The sequence below is a fragment of the Prionailurus bengalensis genome, chromosome A3 (genome assembly GCF_016509475.1).
Source record: "Prionailurus bengalensis isolate Pbe53 chromosome A3, Fcat_Pben_1.1_paternal_pri, whole genome shotgun sequence".
Taxonomy (NCBI): domain Eukaryota; kingdom Metazoa; phylum Chordata; class Mammalia; order Carnivora; family Felidae; genus Prionailurus; species Prionailurus bengalensis.
The window spans coordinates 48,559,587-48,575,295 of NC_057354.1; the positions used below are offsets into that span (position 1 = coordinate 48,559,587).

Genomic DNA, 15,709 nt, shown 5'->3' on the forward strand with positions numbered 1-15,709 from the left:
ACAATTTCTTTATCCATTCATCACTTGATGGACATTTAGGCTCTTTCCATAATTTGGCTATTGTTGAAAGTGCTGCTATAAACATTGGGGTACAAGTGCCCCTATGCATCAGCACTCCTGTATCCCTTGGGTAAATTCCTAGCAGTGCTATGGATTTTGGATATTGATCCTGAGTCCTGCAACATTGCTGAACTAACCTGTTACTTTTGGTGTTTGATTGTTTGCATGTGTGCATTTTTGTTTGTTGTAGATTCCTTGGATTTTTTGATGTAACCAATGATATTATCTGCAAACATGGCTAGTTGTATTTTGTCTTTTCTGATCTGTATGCCTTTACATCTTTTCCTTGTCTAATTGTTGTAGGTAAACTCCCATTACTGTGATGAATAAATGTCATCAGAGTAGATACTCTTGCCTTGGTCCCAACATAGACAAAAAGATTCAGTCTTTCATTTTCAGCATGATATTAGTTGTTAATTTTTAATAGATTTTTTTATCCAGTTAAGAAATTTCCTCTTCTGATTTACTAGAGAGAATTTCTCATGAAGCACCATTATATTTTGTCAAATGATTTTTCTGCATCAGTTGATGTGATAGTAATGATTTTATTTGTTAATCTGTTAATGTAATGGATGGATTGATTTTCAGATGTTGAATCAGCTTGCATACCAGGGATAAATCTCATTTGTTCATGGTGAATATATTTTCCTACATCGTTGGGTAAAATATGCTAATATTGGTATACTCCAGAATATGGAGTATGGTTCAGTTCCACACCATGGCAAGAAAATAAATATGAAAAAAAAACAATTATATACATATTTGGCTTTCTACTACACGTAAACATTGTGTTTATGCTTACAGCAGTTTATTAAGTCTGCAATAGCATTATGTCTAAAGAAAAGCAATTAGAATACTTTAGTTAACAAGTAAGTACTTTATTGCTAAAAAATGTTAAACATCATCTGAGTTTGTGGTGAGTCATAATTATTTTGCTGGTGGAGGGTCTTGCCTTGGTGTTGACTGATAAGGGTGTGGTTATTGAAGGTTGGGGTGGCTGTGGCAATGTCTTAAAATAGGACAGCAAGGAAGTTTGCCACATCTATTGACTCTTAATTTCATGAACAATTTCTCAGTAGCAGGCAATGCTGTTTGATTGCATTTTACCCACAGTAAAACTTTTAGAAGTGGAGTTGATCCTTTAAAACTCTGCTACTGCTTTATCAGTCTATTCATATGCTATTCTAAATCCTTTGCTGTCATTTCAACAGTCTTCACAGACTCTTCACCAGGAGTAGATTCCTATATATTAATTTTGTATTTTGCAAACTTACTGAACTCATTGATCATTTCTAAGTGTTTTGGTGGAATCTTTATGGTTATATATACATAATATTATGTCATTTGCAATATGAAAGTTTTAGTTTCCACATTTCAGTTTGGAACCTTATTATTTCTTTTTCTTGTCTGACTGCTGTGGCTAAAAATTTTATTGCCATGTTGAATAAAAGTGGTGAAAGTAGACAAACTTGTCTTGTTCTTGATCTTAGAAGAAAATCTCTCCATTTTTTTTTACCCCATGTGGGGAAATGATATAACCAATAAGAGGTTAATATCTAAAATATTTAAAGCATTTATATAAATCAGCACTAAAATGCCAATAATCTTATTAAAAATTAACAAAGAACTGAATAGACATTTTTTTTCAAAGAGGACACATATATGGCCATCAGATACATGAAAAGGAGCTCTCATCACTAATCGTCAGGGGAATGCAAATGAAAACCACAATGAGATACTTTACACCTGTTAAGATTACTGAAGTAAAAAAAAAGGCTATAAGAAGTGTTAGTAATGGTATGATGAAAAACGAACACTCCTGCACTATTGGTGGGAATGTAAATTGGTGCAATGTGGAAAACAATGTAATGGTTTCTCAAAACATTTCAAAAGGAATCAGCACATGATGCAGTACTTTCACTACTGAGTGTTTTTCCAAAGGGGAAAAATTCACACTAATTTGAGGAGATACATCACCTCTATAATGATGGCAGCATTATTTACAATAAAAAGGATATAGAAGCAACCTCATTCTTCAGCCATCAATGAGTATGTGTATATATATGTAATCTCACATCTTCTTTATCTATTATCTATCTATCTATCTATCTATAATGAAAAAGAATGAAATTTTGCCATTTGCAACAACATGGATGGACCTAAATGGTGTAATGTTTAGTGAAGTAAGTCGGTCAGTGAAAGACTGACCACATGATTCACTCACATGTGGAGTTTAAGAAACAAAACAAACTAAGAGAGACAGAAAAAAGACAAAAAAACAGACTTTCAAATACAAATTATTGTTTGCCAGAGGGAAGTAGGTGGGTGAATGGGTGAAATAGGTGAAGGGGATTAACAGCACTGAAAAATGTATAGAATTATTGAATCATTATATTTTATACCTGAAATGCTAATTATACTTCAATTAAAAAATAATAAAGCAAGAGACATGTGACTCTTCCTTTTACTAGAACACTAAAGGCCATTGTAGAATTATTAACTGACTATTATTGAATTAATTCAGTATCATTGTGTGTCAGGGAATACAGAAACTTGGGAAGGAAAAGAAAGATGGGCATGTCATGGAGCAGTCAGAACACACACAAAATTTATTGATTAAGTTTGCCATCTTATGTAAGCATGGTTCATGGTGCTGCAAAATAATTACAATAACATCAAAGATCACTGATCACAGGTAACCATCACAAATTTAAGAATAAAAAAAGTTTCAAATGTTGCAAGAATTACCAAAATGTGACACAGAGACACTAAGGGAACATATGCTGTTGGAAAAATGGTTCTGATACACTTACTTGATACAGGGTTGCCATAATACTTTAATTAGTAAACACACAATATTGTGATGTGCAATAAAGCATGAGGCAATAAAATGAGGTATGTTGGTACTTGGTATTGGACTTTGTGCCTAAGCTTGTAAAAGCTATTTGACTGTGTTTTTCTTTTTTTCTATTGTCCTTGTCTTATTTTGCCTTGTAGATGAGTATCTTTTACTCCTTTTCTTTTTCCGGAAGAAATTGTGCAAAATTACTGTTAATTATTCTTTAGATGTTTGTTATAATTCATCAGGGAGACAATCTAGACCTGAGGATATTTTAAGTGGATTTTAAATTATGAACTCAGTTTCTTCAAAAAAAAATTTAATGTTTATTTATTTTTGAGAGACAAAGACAGAGCATATGTGGCAGAGGGGGAGAGAGGGAAGGAGACACAGAATTCATAGCAGGCTCCAGGCTCTTTGCTGTTAGCACAGAGCCCAATGCAGGGCCCAAACCCACAAACTGTGAGATTATGACTTGAGCTGAAGTCAGACACCTAACCGACTGAGCCACCCAGGCGCCCCTGAACCCAGTTTCTTTAACAGTACAGGGCTAAATTATTTATGGTTGCTGTTTCATGTTGGTTGAGTTTTGGTGTTTGTGGGTTTTGCAGTATTGGTCCATTTTCTCAGTTGTGAAAGTTGTAATCATAAAGCCATTCATAGAATACTGTTGATGAATACCCTTTAATGAATGTAGGTCTGTAGTGATAGCTATTGTGCTTATCTTGTGTGAATTAGCTCGCTGCTCCAGAGGTTGGAACACTAAGCTTGAGGCTGCACTTGGCAGCCTTCAAGAGAACTAAGGTGTTTCTGCCAAGGTACCATGGCTTCAGAACTGATATATCTCCTTTCCCCTAGGAGACAATAATGGAGATCCTACCAAGGTCTCAAACTTCACTAATTGTCTCACTCACATAATTAGAGTCCCAATGCAGCTGGACATTGTGTTCTGCAGGAAACAGCTTTTTTGTCAGATGATATGTGAAAGATGCAGCTGGGCTAGGGCCATGGCCTTGCCCAAACTGTGATATCCAGGACTGATTCTCCATGGAAGGTCTCAGATCTGAGGACCAGAAGCTGCTCGGTCTTCAGATGTCTTTCTTTTGACTTACTCTTCAATCAGTGACTGAAACAGAGGTCTTTTATTTTTTATTTATTTTTGAGTTCTGGTCTTTTTGTTTTCTTCCTTTGCATATCAGGTTCCCCCCTGCCCCCAGGACATCTGTCCTCTCCAGGGAAACTTTAACTAAGTAACCAAAGTGGTCCAGGATGGAGGATAAAAAAAATGATGAGAAGTGGTAGCTGTCTTACACTGTGTAGTACAGGAGGAGAGTCAGGAGTGTTTATTATTCCGTCTAATTTCCACACAGATTCCAACTACTTCAACCTTGGGTGGCCCTGGTTTTAACCAGGGGATCATCTCTTATACTGTTAGTGTGGAGACTTCTGGGTCGGCAAACACGTTCTTTTGCCTAACAGATAAGAAACAGAGTATGTGTGTTCCTAGGCATGTTAACCTGGATACTTTACTTTGGAAGCTGTGTTGGGTCCATTGTATATGTTAACTCACCTAATGAAAGTGGGACTTTTTCAAGTGTCTACTATGTGCCTTAGCACAGGCCCTAGCCTGTTTTAGGTACATTCGTTCAGGAGCCATTGGGTAAAAGAGACATGTTACTACACTTCAGCAACTGAAAATGTAAGGGGAAAATTTAACAAGTATAGATGAGATTTTAAAACAATTATGGCTTCCTCAGGCCACAAGAGTAAGAGGTTGCTGAGTGTAGGGTTGTGGATATTAGAGTGTTACCTAGAATATAAAGAGTAGTAAGTAGAGCTAATATACAGGGAAACAGACAAAATGTATGGTGGTGTTGGAATGTCCAAGTGCTCACCATGATAGCCACACCACTCAAAGGAAAGTTCTAGCAATGTCCTTCACGACAAGCATAAAATGTCCTCTAATTCTTTAGATGTCCTCTAATTCTTCCATTGAGATCCTTGGTTTCCATACTCTCTGGGTTTAATGGCACCATCTGTGTTATTTCCTAGTTAGGCTGACATGGCATAGAAGAAAAAAAATATATATGTTACAGTTAGAATGGGCCATGATTTCATTAAAAATATTTCACCTTGGCGTTCCTGGGTGGCTCAGTCGGTTGGGTGACTGACTTCGGCTCAGGTCATAATCTCGCGGTCCGTGAGTTGGAGCCCCGCATTGCGCTCTGTGCTGACAGCTCAGAGCCTGCAGCCTGTTTTGGGTTCTGTGTCTCCCTCTATGACCTTCCCCCATTCATGCTCTGTCTCTCTCTGTCTCAAAAATGAATAAACGTTAAAAAAAATAAAAATAAATATTTCACCTTGTTAAATCTCAGTTTTCCCATCTAACAAATGGAAATCATAGTCATGCTGGCTTACTATGATTGCAGGATATCATGCTAATTATCCTCTGATATGTGGAATGTCTGGCCATAATTATCCACTTACTATGAAAATCTTCGGACTTGCCTACAGAGGTGCGGTTTGTCCCTCACCACAGTGTGGAGCCCCTCTTTCATTTCCTTTGTTTTGCCTTTCCTGTGCTCCCAGGGAGACAGAATTCACAGCTGGTTATAGCCCAGTGATTAGCAATGAAGGAGGACTTAAGAGGAAAGATCAAGTCAGAATAAAATAAATTCTTGGTTCACGTCCTGAAACATGGACAGGATCTTGCCAGCTCTACTAAAGACTCTACTAAATTCTCTAAGCCCTTAAGAGCTGTATCCCATCTCTGTCTGCCTAATTCATTCTCTAGGAGACCAGCATGGTGGTATTTCTGACAATCAGGTTTAAAATTCCCTTTTTTTTGTTGCATATTTCTTTTCCATGTTCATCTTGCTGAATTTAGTTTACTTCATAAGGCATTCCAACACATGGACTTCAGTTTCACAATGGGACTTCTCAGATACAAAGTGGAATGGTTAATGAAACTCATTAATTTTCATGGCCAATGAAGGAAATGGACATATCACACCTTAGTAAGAGGCCATTATTCTATTCTGATTTTCAAATGATGAGAAATTTTATTTAAGAGACTTGAAGTCAGCTATTCACCATGGATTAACTTTGGAAAATTATAGTTACATAATTTATTGTTATGTTTTTCCTTAAGCAGATCAATTTGGTTTTCTATTGGGAAAAATGAAGACATTCATTGAGTCTTTTCTGAGAAGCATTCTTTGTTCCCCGCTCTACAAATACGTTTACTGAAATATTCAAACATATTTCAGATATGGCTTACTAATGAACTCCATCAGCTACTAGCAAACCTAATATTCCAAATCCGTGATATGTAATGCTGACTAAACCATATGCAATTGTGAAATGCCATGTGTATGCTACTAAAATATACTTGATTACAGCGTCATGAGAAAGCCTTTGCTAGGACCACCCTCCTAAGCCATTTCTGGATTCCTGACACTATGAAATGATTTGCTGTTTGGAACTGCTATGTTTTGGTCTATTTTTATGTGTACACAGGAATAGATGACATATCCAGATTTTGATTATGCAAAAGTGGGATACTTCTATAACAGACAATCTAAACTGTGGGGATGTATCTGGAACTGGGAAATAAGAGTACACTTTCAGAATTTGCAGAGACCAATGGTGGAAGGCTAACCTGCCTTACTGGTACTAGAGTTTTAGACTTTGAGGAGCTCCCAGGAAAAGCAAAAAATAAAATAAGAAAATATATTGGAAACTAAAGGGAGGAAATTCTTATCCTTCAGGGGCAGAAAGTTGACCAAAAATAAAGCCTTCACTGATGTGGAAAGTCAAAGACATATCTAATGAACTGATGATTTAGCTGAAGACATTTCCAGCCAGAGAGTTAAAGGTATCATCTGAAATTTTCTTGCTGTTTATTACATGCATGATGAAAGGCATAATGTGCAGGATTAAAAAATGAAATAAATGAAAATATTAGGTGTTTCCTGGTTTCGAAGATTTGCAGCATCCAAATATGGGAAATGATGCTAAAATGAAGCCATGTCTTCCAAGCAGAGATCAAACCCAGGACACTATCAGGAAAGCATGATCAAGTATGAGACTAAGGAGATGACTGTGAAATTATTAAAACCTCAGGAAGACTATAGCTGTTTCCTCATGGTATTACTCAGTCACACAAAAGGCCCAGTACATGTTTAGTGGTGTGGGCATCTCACAGACATTCTTAATCAACCAAAACATCTCTAAAAAGTTGAGGATATTGTCTGTCAGCAGCAGCCTAAATTAGAGAATGGCTTCTTTTTGACATATTTTTGGTGTCACTTTTGTCTAACATTTGAAAAGAACCCCAATAAGAGTCATAAAATTTAAGATAATTCTTTCAGGTGAAGCACTGTCTGCAGGGACTGAATGAGATGGAGACTGTACCATGCACAGTAGTCTGTCCCCACAAATTCCACCAGTATGAAGTAAGCTGAGAAAAACACTCAACTACAAATTGATGCTACTTTTGAGGGAAAAAGGACAAAGGACTCAGAGTTTGGACCAAGGATCCAAAAGGCAGAGTCAGCAGCCATGTAGAATGACATCTGGGCAGGAGTAGAATTGAGTACTAAGAAATGAGCTTCCAGTATTATTTCAGCTAGATTTCAGATCTATTACCCAGTGGTTTCTGTGTCCCTCCCATTTCACTCATTTTTTTTAATAGACCATATGTTTGATGTTATAAACTTTACCATTTATTTTATATTTTATTTTTTAAATATGAAATTTATTGTCAAATTGGTTTCCATACAACACCCAGTGCTCATCCCAAAAGGTGTCCTCCTCAATGCCCATCACCCACCCTCCCCGCCCTCCCACCCCCCCATCAACCCTCAGTGTATTCTCAGTTTTTAAGAGTCTCTTATGCTTTGGCTACCTCCCTCTCTAACTTTCCCTCCCCCCTCCCTCATGGTCTTCTGTTAAGTTTTTCAGGATCCACATAAGAGTGAAAACATACGGTATCTGTCTTTCTCTGTATGACTTCTTTCACTTAGCATAACACTCTCCAGTTCCATCCACGTTGCTACAAAAGGCCATATTTCATTCTTGCTCATTGCCAAGTAGTATTCCATTGTGTATATAAACCACAATTTCTTTATCTATTCATCAGTTGGTGGACATTTAGGCTCTTTCCATAATTTGGCTATTGTTGAAAGTGCTGCTATAAACATTGGGGTACAAGTGCTCCTATGCATCAGTACTCCTGTATCCCTTGGGTAAATTCCTAGCAGTGCTATTGCTGGGTCATAGGGTAAATCTATTTTTAATTTTTTGAGGAACCTCCACACTGTTTTCCAGAGTGGTTGCACCAGTTGTCATTCCCACCAACAGTGCAAGAGGGTTCCTATTTCTCCACATCCTCTCTAGCATCTATAGTCTCCTGATTTGTTCATTCTAGCCACTATGGCATGAGGTGGTATCTGAGTGTGGTTTTGGTTTGTATTTCCCTGATAATGAGTGATGTTGAGCATCTTTTCATGTGCCTGTTGGCCATCTGGATGTCTTCTTTAGAGAAGTGTGTATTCATGTTTTCTGCCCATTTCTTCACTGGATTATTTGTTTTTCAGGTGTGCAACAAGACAGCATGGTATTGGCACAAAAATAGACACATAGACCAATGGAATAGAATAGAGACTCCATAATTGAACCCACAAAAATATGACCAACTAATCTTTGACAAAGCAGTAAAGAATATCCAATGTAAAATAAAGACAGTCTCTTTAACAAATGGTTCTGGGAGAACTGGACAGCAACATGCAGAAGAATGAAACTAGACCACTTTCTTACACCATTCACAAAAATAAACTCAAAATTGATAAAGGGCCTGAATGTGATACAGGAAACCATCAAAACCCTAGAGAAGAAAGCAGGAAAAAACCTTTCTGACCTCAGCCGAAGCAATTTCTTACTTGACACATCTCCAAAGGCAAGGGAATTAAAAGCAAAAATGAACTATTGGGACCTCATGAAGATAAAACTTCTGCACTGCAAAGGAAACAATTAACAAAACTAAAAGGCAACTGACTGAATGGGAAAAGATATTTGCAAATGACATATCAGACAAAGGGCTAGTATCCATTTCACTCATTTTGAATGGAGGTGTTGATGGTTGTTACCCCATGGTATGATGCAGGTGTGTGAACACAAAACTCACCTCTTCTGTTCACAGGTTGAGAGAAACTATACATGAGGGGTCTCATTCTCAACCTGGGTCTGTTTTAAAGGACAAATAGGTAGATATAAGCTGATGGGATAGTGTCAGTCTTATGAGAGTACTAGAAAGGCATGAGTTATTTTACATGCCTTGATGATGTGTATCAACCAACATGTCACAGAGGTCAGGCTATGGTATGGATATCATGGTCCCCAGTTAATATATACTTCTTAGTATTTATATCCCTGAGCAGTTTCCTCCCACATTGTCCTAGAGTTGGGAGGGAAGACGTGATGGTATGGACTTCTGAGATTAAGTGGTGAGAGACACTAAGGTGGTGAGGTGGACTCACTTCTATGCCTGCTGAAGAAATCCATCTCACTGTTGGGCACGTGAGCAGGTGACCTTCCCAAGCTCATCAGGGTTGCCATGGTGGGTATCACTCCCTGAGGGAAAGGATTAGAATGCCCTAAAGCAGTACATTGCAGAAGAACAAACTAGGGCTAGTACATAGTTCATTGGAACCATGTGGTCATTCTGTCATAATTAAGGGATAGTGACTAGTTTGGAATTGATTGACTATAAGTTCAGGTATTTACTCAGTAGCACTCAAAAGCTGTGTGACATGGTTTCCACCTGGGTGGTTGAGCCACTGCACTTGGGCATTACATGGGTATAGGGTAACATCTGTCCCTTGGTAACAGTGGCTACCATTTCCCTATCCTCAAGGTTACATGGACACATTCTGAATTTCACTGGTATGATCATTTGTCTGCTGTCTTTGTTGCCTCCGTAGCCATGAAGATGTTCTTGCACATATAGAAGTCCTTAGGATATATACTCAGCAAACTCTGAATGGTAGCCAGCAACGTCTGTCCTTACTGAACACTGAAATGACTCTAATGAGAAATGTTATCCTCCAAAGTAGGATGGCCTTGGATATTATTACTGCCTCCAAGGATGGAACCTATGTCATCATGCAAACAGGATGTTGTATATTCATAACTGATGAATCTGCTAATGTATCATCTTTATTAAATCACATGAAGATACAAGTTAATGTCCTGAGAGATCCAATCTCAATTTCAAGGGACCTAATAAATAAATTATTTGGGTCCTGGTGCTCTTGGTAGAAAAAAAATTCATTGATTTTGGAAATTATTGTCTTAAATGTGTTTTGCCTTGCATGTGCCTCTATTTTAGCTATGGCATCTGCCTCTAATGCAGCCAGAGATCCACCAAAAGAATCATCTCTAGGCTAATCAAACCCCTTGCTAACATCTGTGTCCACTGCAGAAGAAAGGACTATGAGATTGTAAGAGAGGGTCATGAGGGGTGGAGTGTTGGAGAATGTCATAAAAAAGACAGGACCACCAATTGATCCATGACCTGAACTTGAGCACTCAGAAGACTCAGCACACCTACACCTGTCCTTGGATATGTGTTCCTCTTGCTTTTCTTGATCCCAGAGGCAGCTCTAAGGACACAGTCTTGAGACAGTGATGTGGAGTTGGTTTTACTCTTTCTAATGTAACCGAGCTGATTCTGACCTTGATTGATCTTGATTCTAATTGGTATTTCCACAATCAGTTACATATACATACTTAAACTTTTAGTCTTTGTCTCCTGTAGGTGCCTGAACAAAAAGGTAGGCATAAATCAATATTTATTTTGTCTCTAGGGTATTTTACCAGTGAAAATCACAACAGGAGTGTGATAGGCTCAGCACACATGGTTGAACTTTATTTCCTGGCAGAGCCCTGTTCAGGGTGGCCCTAGGCTATAGGTTCTATCTGAACTCTTCCTTCTGCCCATTCCTGTTCTGAATTCTTTTCAAACACAGCAGTCAAGTCTCCAGAATGAGCAGCTTATGTCCCCTCCTTTTCCCTGTGTGATTACCATAGCTGAAGGGCTGGTTTCCCAGCCTGTCTCTGATTCAATCATCCTAAGAAATGATAGCATGCTCCCCTCACAATCCCACCATGGCCCTGTCAGCTTTCAGCTCTTCCTCTGCCTTCTAGAGCCATTGGGACCAGGAGCTCTTTTTAAAGGAATTACTCAAACCATTCTTCTGTGTATATATCCAAGATAATGAATAAGCCAAAATTAGCTGATGTTAGTGTTTATTGATTAAGATAGAGCAGAACACTTGCACTATATCTGGTGCATTTGGAAAGCAATGAAAAGAAAGGAGGTAGAGTCACTAAGCTGTCCAAAAATGCCCCAGAACCCTTTATTTGTCTCCTGGTGCTGGCACACTAAGGGGACTTTCACCTGGGCAGGGTCAAAAGCTTAGCAGCTCTACAAGGAGGATGATAGTGTGAAGGGGCCTGTCACGGGGTCCTCTATGCATCGTGGCAGCGGGACTTCACCAGGGATTTCTCGCTCAGCCAGGGGACAGTGTATATCTGGAAGGAGCAGAGCTTTTTCTGTGAAAAGGAAAAGAAATGGACAGTTATGGTTACAGTCCAAAAGGAAAATGCCCAGCCTGGTGAAGTCAGAAGAGCAGATGGAGAATGGTGGAGGTTGGACATTCAGCTCCCACCCTACAAAACCTCATAACACTATGCAGGGCTCTGCATTACCTCCTGGTCACCATGCCCATGGCTTCAAATCCAGGAGGTTGGATCCTGCACCCACCCCCACCCGCAGGTTGCTACATGGTCAATGTACCCCCACAGCCCTTTTGGGAGAAGCCTGTGGAAGGCCCCAGAGCCCCTGATAGACAGGGCACTGCCCCCAAATTCCCTGACTTCCAGTGGGCCACACTAGGACAGGTGCAGAAGGAGGGATCCAGGGACTGTGACCAAGACTAAAACACACACACACACACACACACACACAGGCCCGCGTGCAAAGGAAGTAGGGTGTGGGGGCTGGCAGACAAAAGAAGTGCAAATTTCATGGGAAGACAAGATCCCCAAGAACCAGCCAGGCCTAGGGCAGCATCAGAGGGTTTCTGCCCCTCACAGGCCTCGAATTTCCAGTCTTTTCAGGCAGCTGAGGCGGAGATTAAAGGCCTCTTTCTCTCCAGCAAACACCCCACAGCTGCTTCCTCTGTCCCACCAGCAACGGCCCCCAAAGCACATGAAGCTCCACTTTTCCAGGCAAAGTTCCCCATATAAATTCGAATTAGTAGCATGCAAACACATGCACCCTTCCCCTACCCACACACTGACACCTGCACACCCCTACCCCGAGCACTCACACGTGATGCACCCCACAGACACAGTCTCACTCCCACCCCTCCTCCCTGCTTGGCTGCCCCTGACCCCCATCAGGCACATACCCTCAGCAAGTCTGGCTGCTCATAGAAGGGACAGCTCTCTTTGTTGGTCTCGGACTTGGTGCATTTGGTTCGGCCTATCTCCACATCCAGAAAATAGTTTATTCCAGCCACAACCTGTACATGGGGAGAGCAGGGTTCTCTCACAACACCTGATAATTTTACATACACAGTTACCCTCCTGCTATCGGGCCCTCACACCAGCATTTATGCTGCCAAAACAGGTACCCCAGAAACTCACAGCCACCTCCTGAGGGCTGGCCCAGTGGCTATAAACAACCAACTTTGTAACTGATTCACAGAGAAGTTCCACAAGGTCTCAGGCTGACAGAGGGCAAGAAGCAGTAAGATGGAAGGTGGAAGCCAGGGACCAAAATTCTGTTAACTGGGTTTGGAGAGGCAGGCTCAGTCTGAGGAGCCAGCAGGGCTTGGGTTAATAAACCTCTCCCGCACCAGGAGCCAGGGCAGGGACTAAGCCCACAGTAAGAGCTCTTGTGCTGCAACAGATTCTGGATCAGGTTCAGGAAGATGGTCATGTAATGGATACATGTAAGCTAAATTCCAGTTACATGGGTCAACCCCATAGATATTTACATTTCCTCAATGCAGCTCGGTTTATTTATTCCCTCAGTTCACACTAGGAAATGAGACGCCTCTCTCCCTTTGTCTCTATGCCTCTGTCTCTCTCTCTCTGTTTCTCTCTCTCTCTCACACACACATGCACACATACATACATACATTTTAAGCTAATAAAAGGCTGGCCCTGCCGTCATATGTTTTAACTTTTATTTATGATGGGGATATTTCTAAAGTGTGTCACACACTTGCCTGTCTTTTACATTTGAGGTTGCAGGAGAGAACGAATCCTGTCCTCATACAGGGCATCCCACAGACATGCAGATCAGAACTTGGAGAAGCATGGGATGAGGGCCTGGGACCAGGCTCCACACACTACCTGATGGAGTCACAGGTACATCCTGGGATCCCTCTGGTGTCAGTTTTCTACACGGACCCATGAGCTGTGATGCCAAGATAGTGTCACACTTAAGAGGAGCAGACTGGCAGGGAACCAGTGAACAGGGAGCACATGCCCCATCCAAAGGACACAGTGCCAGCCAAATGCTGCAGGAGAAGAAATGGTCTATTCTGGGCCCACCTTCTGAAGTTTTAAGAGAAGGAGGATGATCCCTAAATGCTGGCATGCACTACCAGGCTTTCATTACTGTGAGGTTCTATTCTACTCTCAAATAGGCCCCAGGTCAGCTGGCCCAAATCCTCACCCTCCTTAGAGTCTGCAAAGCCCAGTGGCCCTTCCTGAGACTCCCTCCCACCCCCTTATGGACTCTGATGACTATGCTCTTTATCTAACCAGATCTCCAGGACAGGCTAGAAGAGGCAGGGTAGTTGTGGTTCTTTCTACCCCAGTCATGACACCTCTACCTCTGGATGTTGGTGATGATGAGGCAATATTTGGGTGGGAAATGAGATGTCATATCCAAGAGGCTGCTGCCATGGATGTGACCTGTCAAAGGAATCAACACTTTGGGCCTTTCCTCCAGGATCTGAGGACAGGTTTGGATTTTTACGCCAGTTCCTCTGCTCAGGGATACATTGGGTACCACAGGCTAGCTCATCACCCTATCTGTCTTTGCTGACAACATGGGTGCTCAGGGAACAAAGGGCCCTGCCTAATGGAGGATGATTGGTGTGGGCCCTAAACTCCATTGCACAATGAGGACATATAACGTAGGTTAGTTTAGAGGAACCTGGTGAGGGGAGGCAGGGAGGACAAACCACTTCTTCATGACCTGAATCTCATCTCAGGGAAACATCAGACCAATCCAAACTGAGCCCCAGTAGGAAAAACAATGGGCCAGACCCTTCAAAAATGTCAAGATCATAGATGGAGGGGCTGCTCCAGAGTAAAGGAAGCTGCAGGACAGAGGCTGCTGCACATGACCTGGAAATCCTGGGTATAAGGGACATCAGTGTGACAATCAGTGACATATGGATGAGGTCTGTGGATTGGAGGATTGTATCAGTGTTGATTCTGATTTCCAAAACTGTGTTGTGGTCATGTGAGAAAATGCCCTTGCTTCTAGGAAATGTACACTGAGGTGTTAATTCAAAATGTTCAGAAAAACAAATGCATATATCCCACATACAACATTTGATAATCTAGGTAGGAATATAAAGGGATTTTATGAACTATTGTTGCAATTGCTCTGCAAGTCTGAAACTGTGCTCCAATAAAAAATTAAAGGAAAAAATGCTTAAAAAGTCATTCAGTGGCAGAGTCAGGAGGGCAGCCAAGTGTGGGGCCTGATTTTCCTCTGCTTGTGATCATTTAATTGACAGCTCACACTGAAGTCCGTGTCCTGTGAGGCTGGGGCACAGATGTAAGGGGACTGGACAGGGGTCCTGACCCTCACACTTCTGTTCTATGGCCAGGTTGGCACTTGAAATCACCAAAGAAGGCCATTGCTGTGACCTGGTCTGCAGCCTGGGTCCCAGGCACTCTGGTGTCCTTGTAGGGGAAGGGCTGTGGTGAACACAAAAGATTGGACACAGCCTGCTGAGAAGCACTGGAGTGTCCTCTGTCCCAGTACTCCTGCTAGGGTGTCAGAGAGCAACCCCTCCAGTCAGACACAGGGACAGACAGGGGACACGATGGCCATGCCGTGAGGCCACACCCCTCTGCTCGAGGCCCAGTCCCCACAGCTCTACCAGGGGCACTTGGGTGGTGGAGGGGACTCACCTGCTTCTGGGCACTCTTCACCTGCAGTACACGGCTGTGGTTCTCATCGTTGCTTGCCTTGTTGTACTCGCTGAGGGCAAATTTTAGTGCCTCCTGCACATCCTTGTCATTGACATCTGCATCCCATGGGGCTCCGACTTTGGAGTTTCTCTGGGAGTTGACAGCCAGGGCCAGGGCCAGGGCAGCCAGCAGGAGCAGGGGACTGTGCAGGCGCTGGGCCATAGTGTGCTGAGAGGCGGAGGAAGCTCAGAAGGGAGAGATCTAGAGCCAGTGATCACCACCTCTCTGGTCACCCTGCTTTTATTCCCCCATCCCCACCCTGGGGCTGCCCACCCCTCCCAGGCTCCTCCTTTTCCACTCCCTTCCACTTCACCTTCAATCTGTCCCTGTCAGGACCTGTTGTCTGTCCTCTCCTATTTTTTTATTCCCTAGCCAACCTGTTATTAAATTGTTTTTTTTTTAAATTATTATTTTGTTCTCTACTGCTAGACTTTTATGATGTTACTATTTTGTGTGTATTTGTGTGTTCTTCCTTTTGTTTCAGTGGAGGTTTGTTGTTGTCATTGTTTGTTTTTGTAG

The 15,709-nt window shown here is 41.5% G+C and overlaps 1 protein-coding gene across 1 annotated transcript; it reads right to left on the reverse strand.

The window, feature by feature from the left end:
* Nucleotides 1–11,302: 11,302 nt before the first annotated feature.
* Nucleotides 11,303–15,352, reverse strand: LOC122466968 (cystatin-C-like). Its single transcript, XM_043553278.1, has 3 exons — nucleotides 15,131–15,352; nucleotides 12,376–12,489; nucleotides 11,303–11,515 (listed from the first exon to the last, which is right to left on the reverse strand). The coding sequence occupies exons 1-3, from the start codon at nucleotides 15,350–15,352 to the stop codon at nucleotides 11,432–11,434; spliced, it is 420 nt and encodes a 139-aa protein (XP_043409213.1). The 3' UTR covers nucleotides 11,303–11,431.
* Nucleotides 15,353–15,709: the final 357 nt, after the last annotated feature.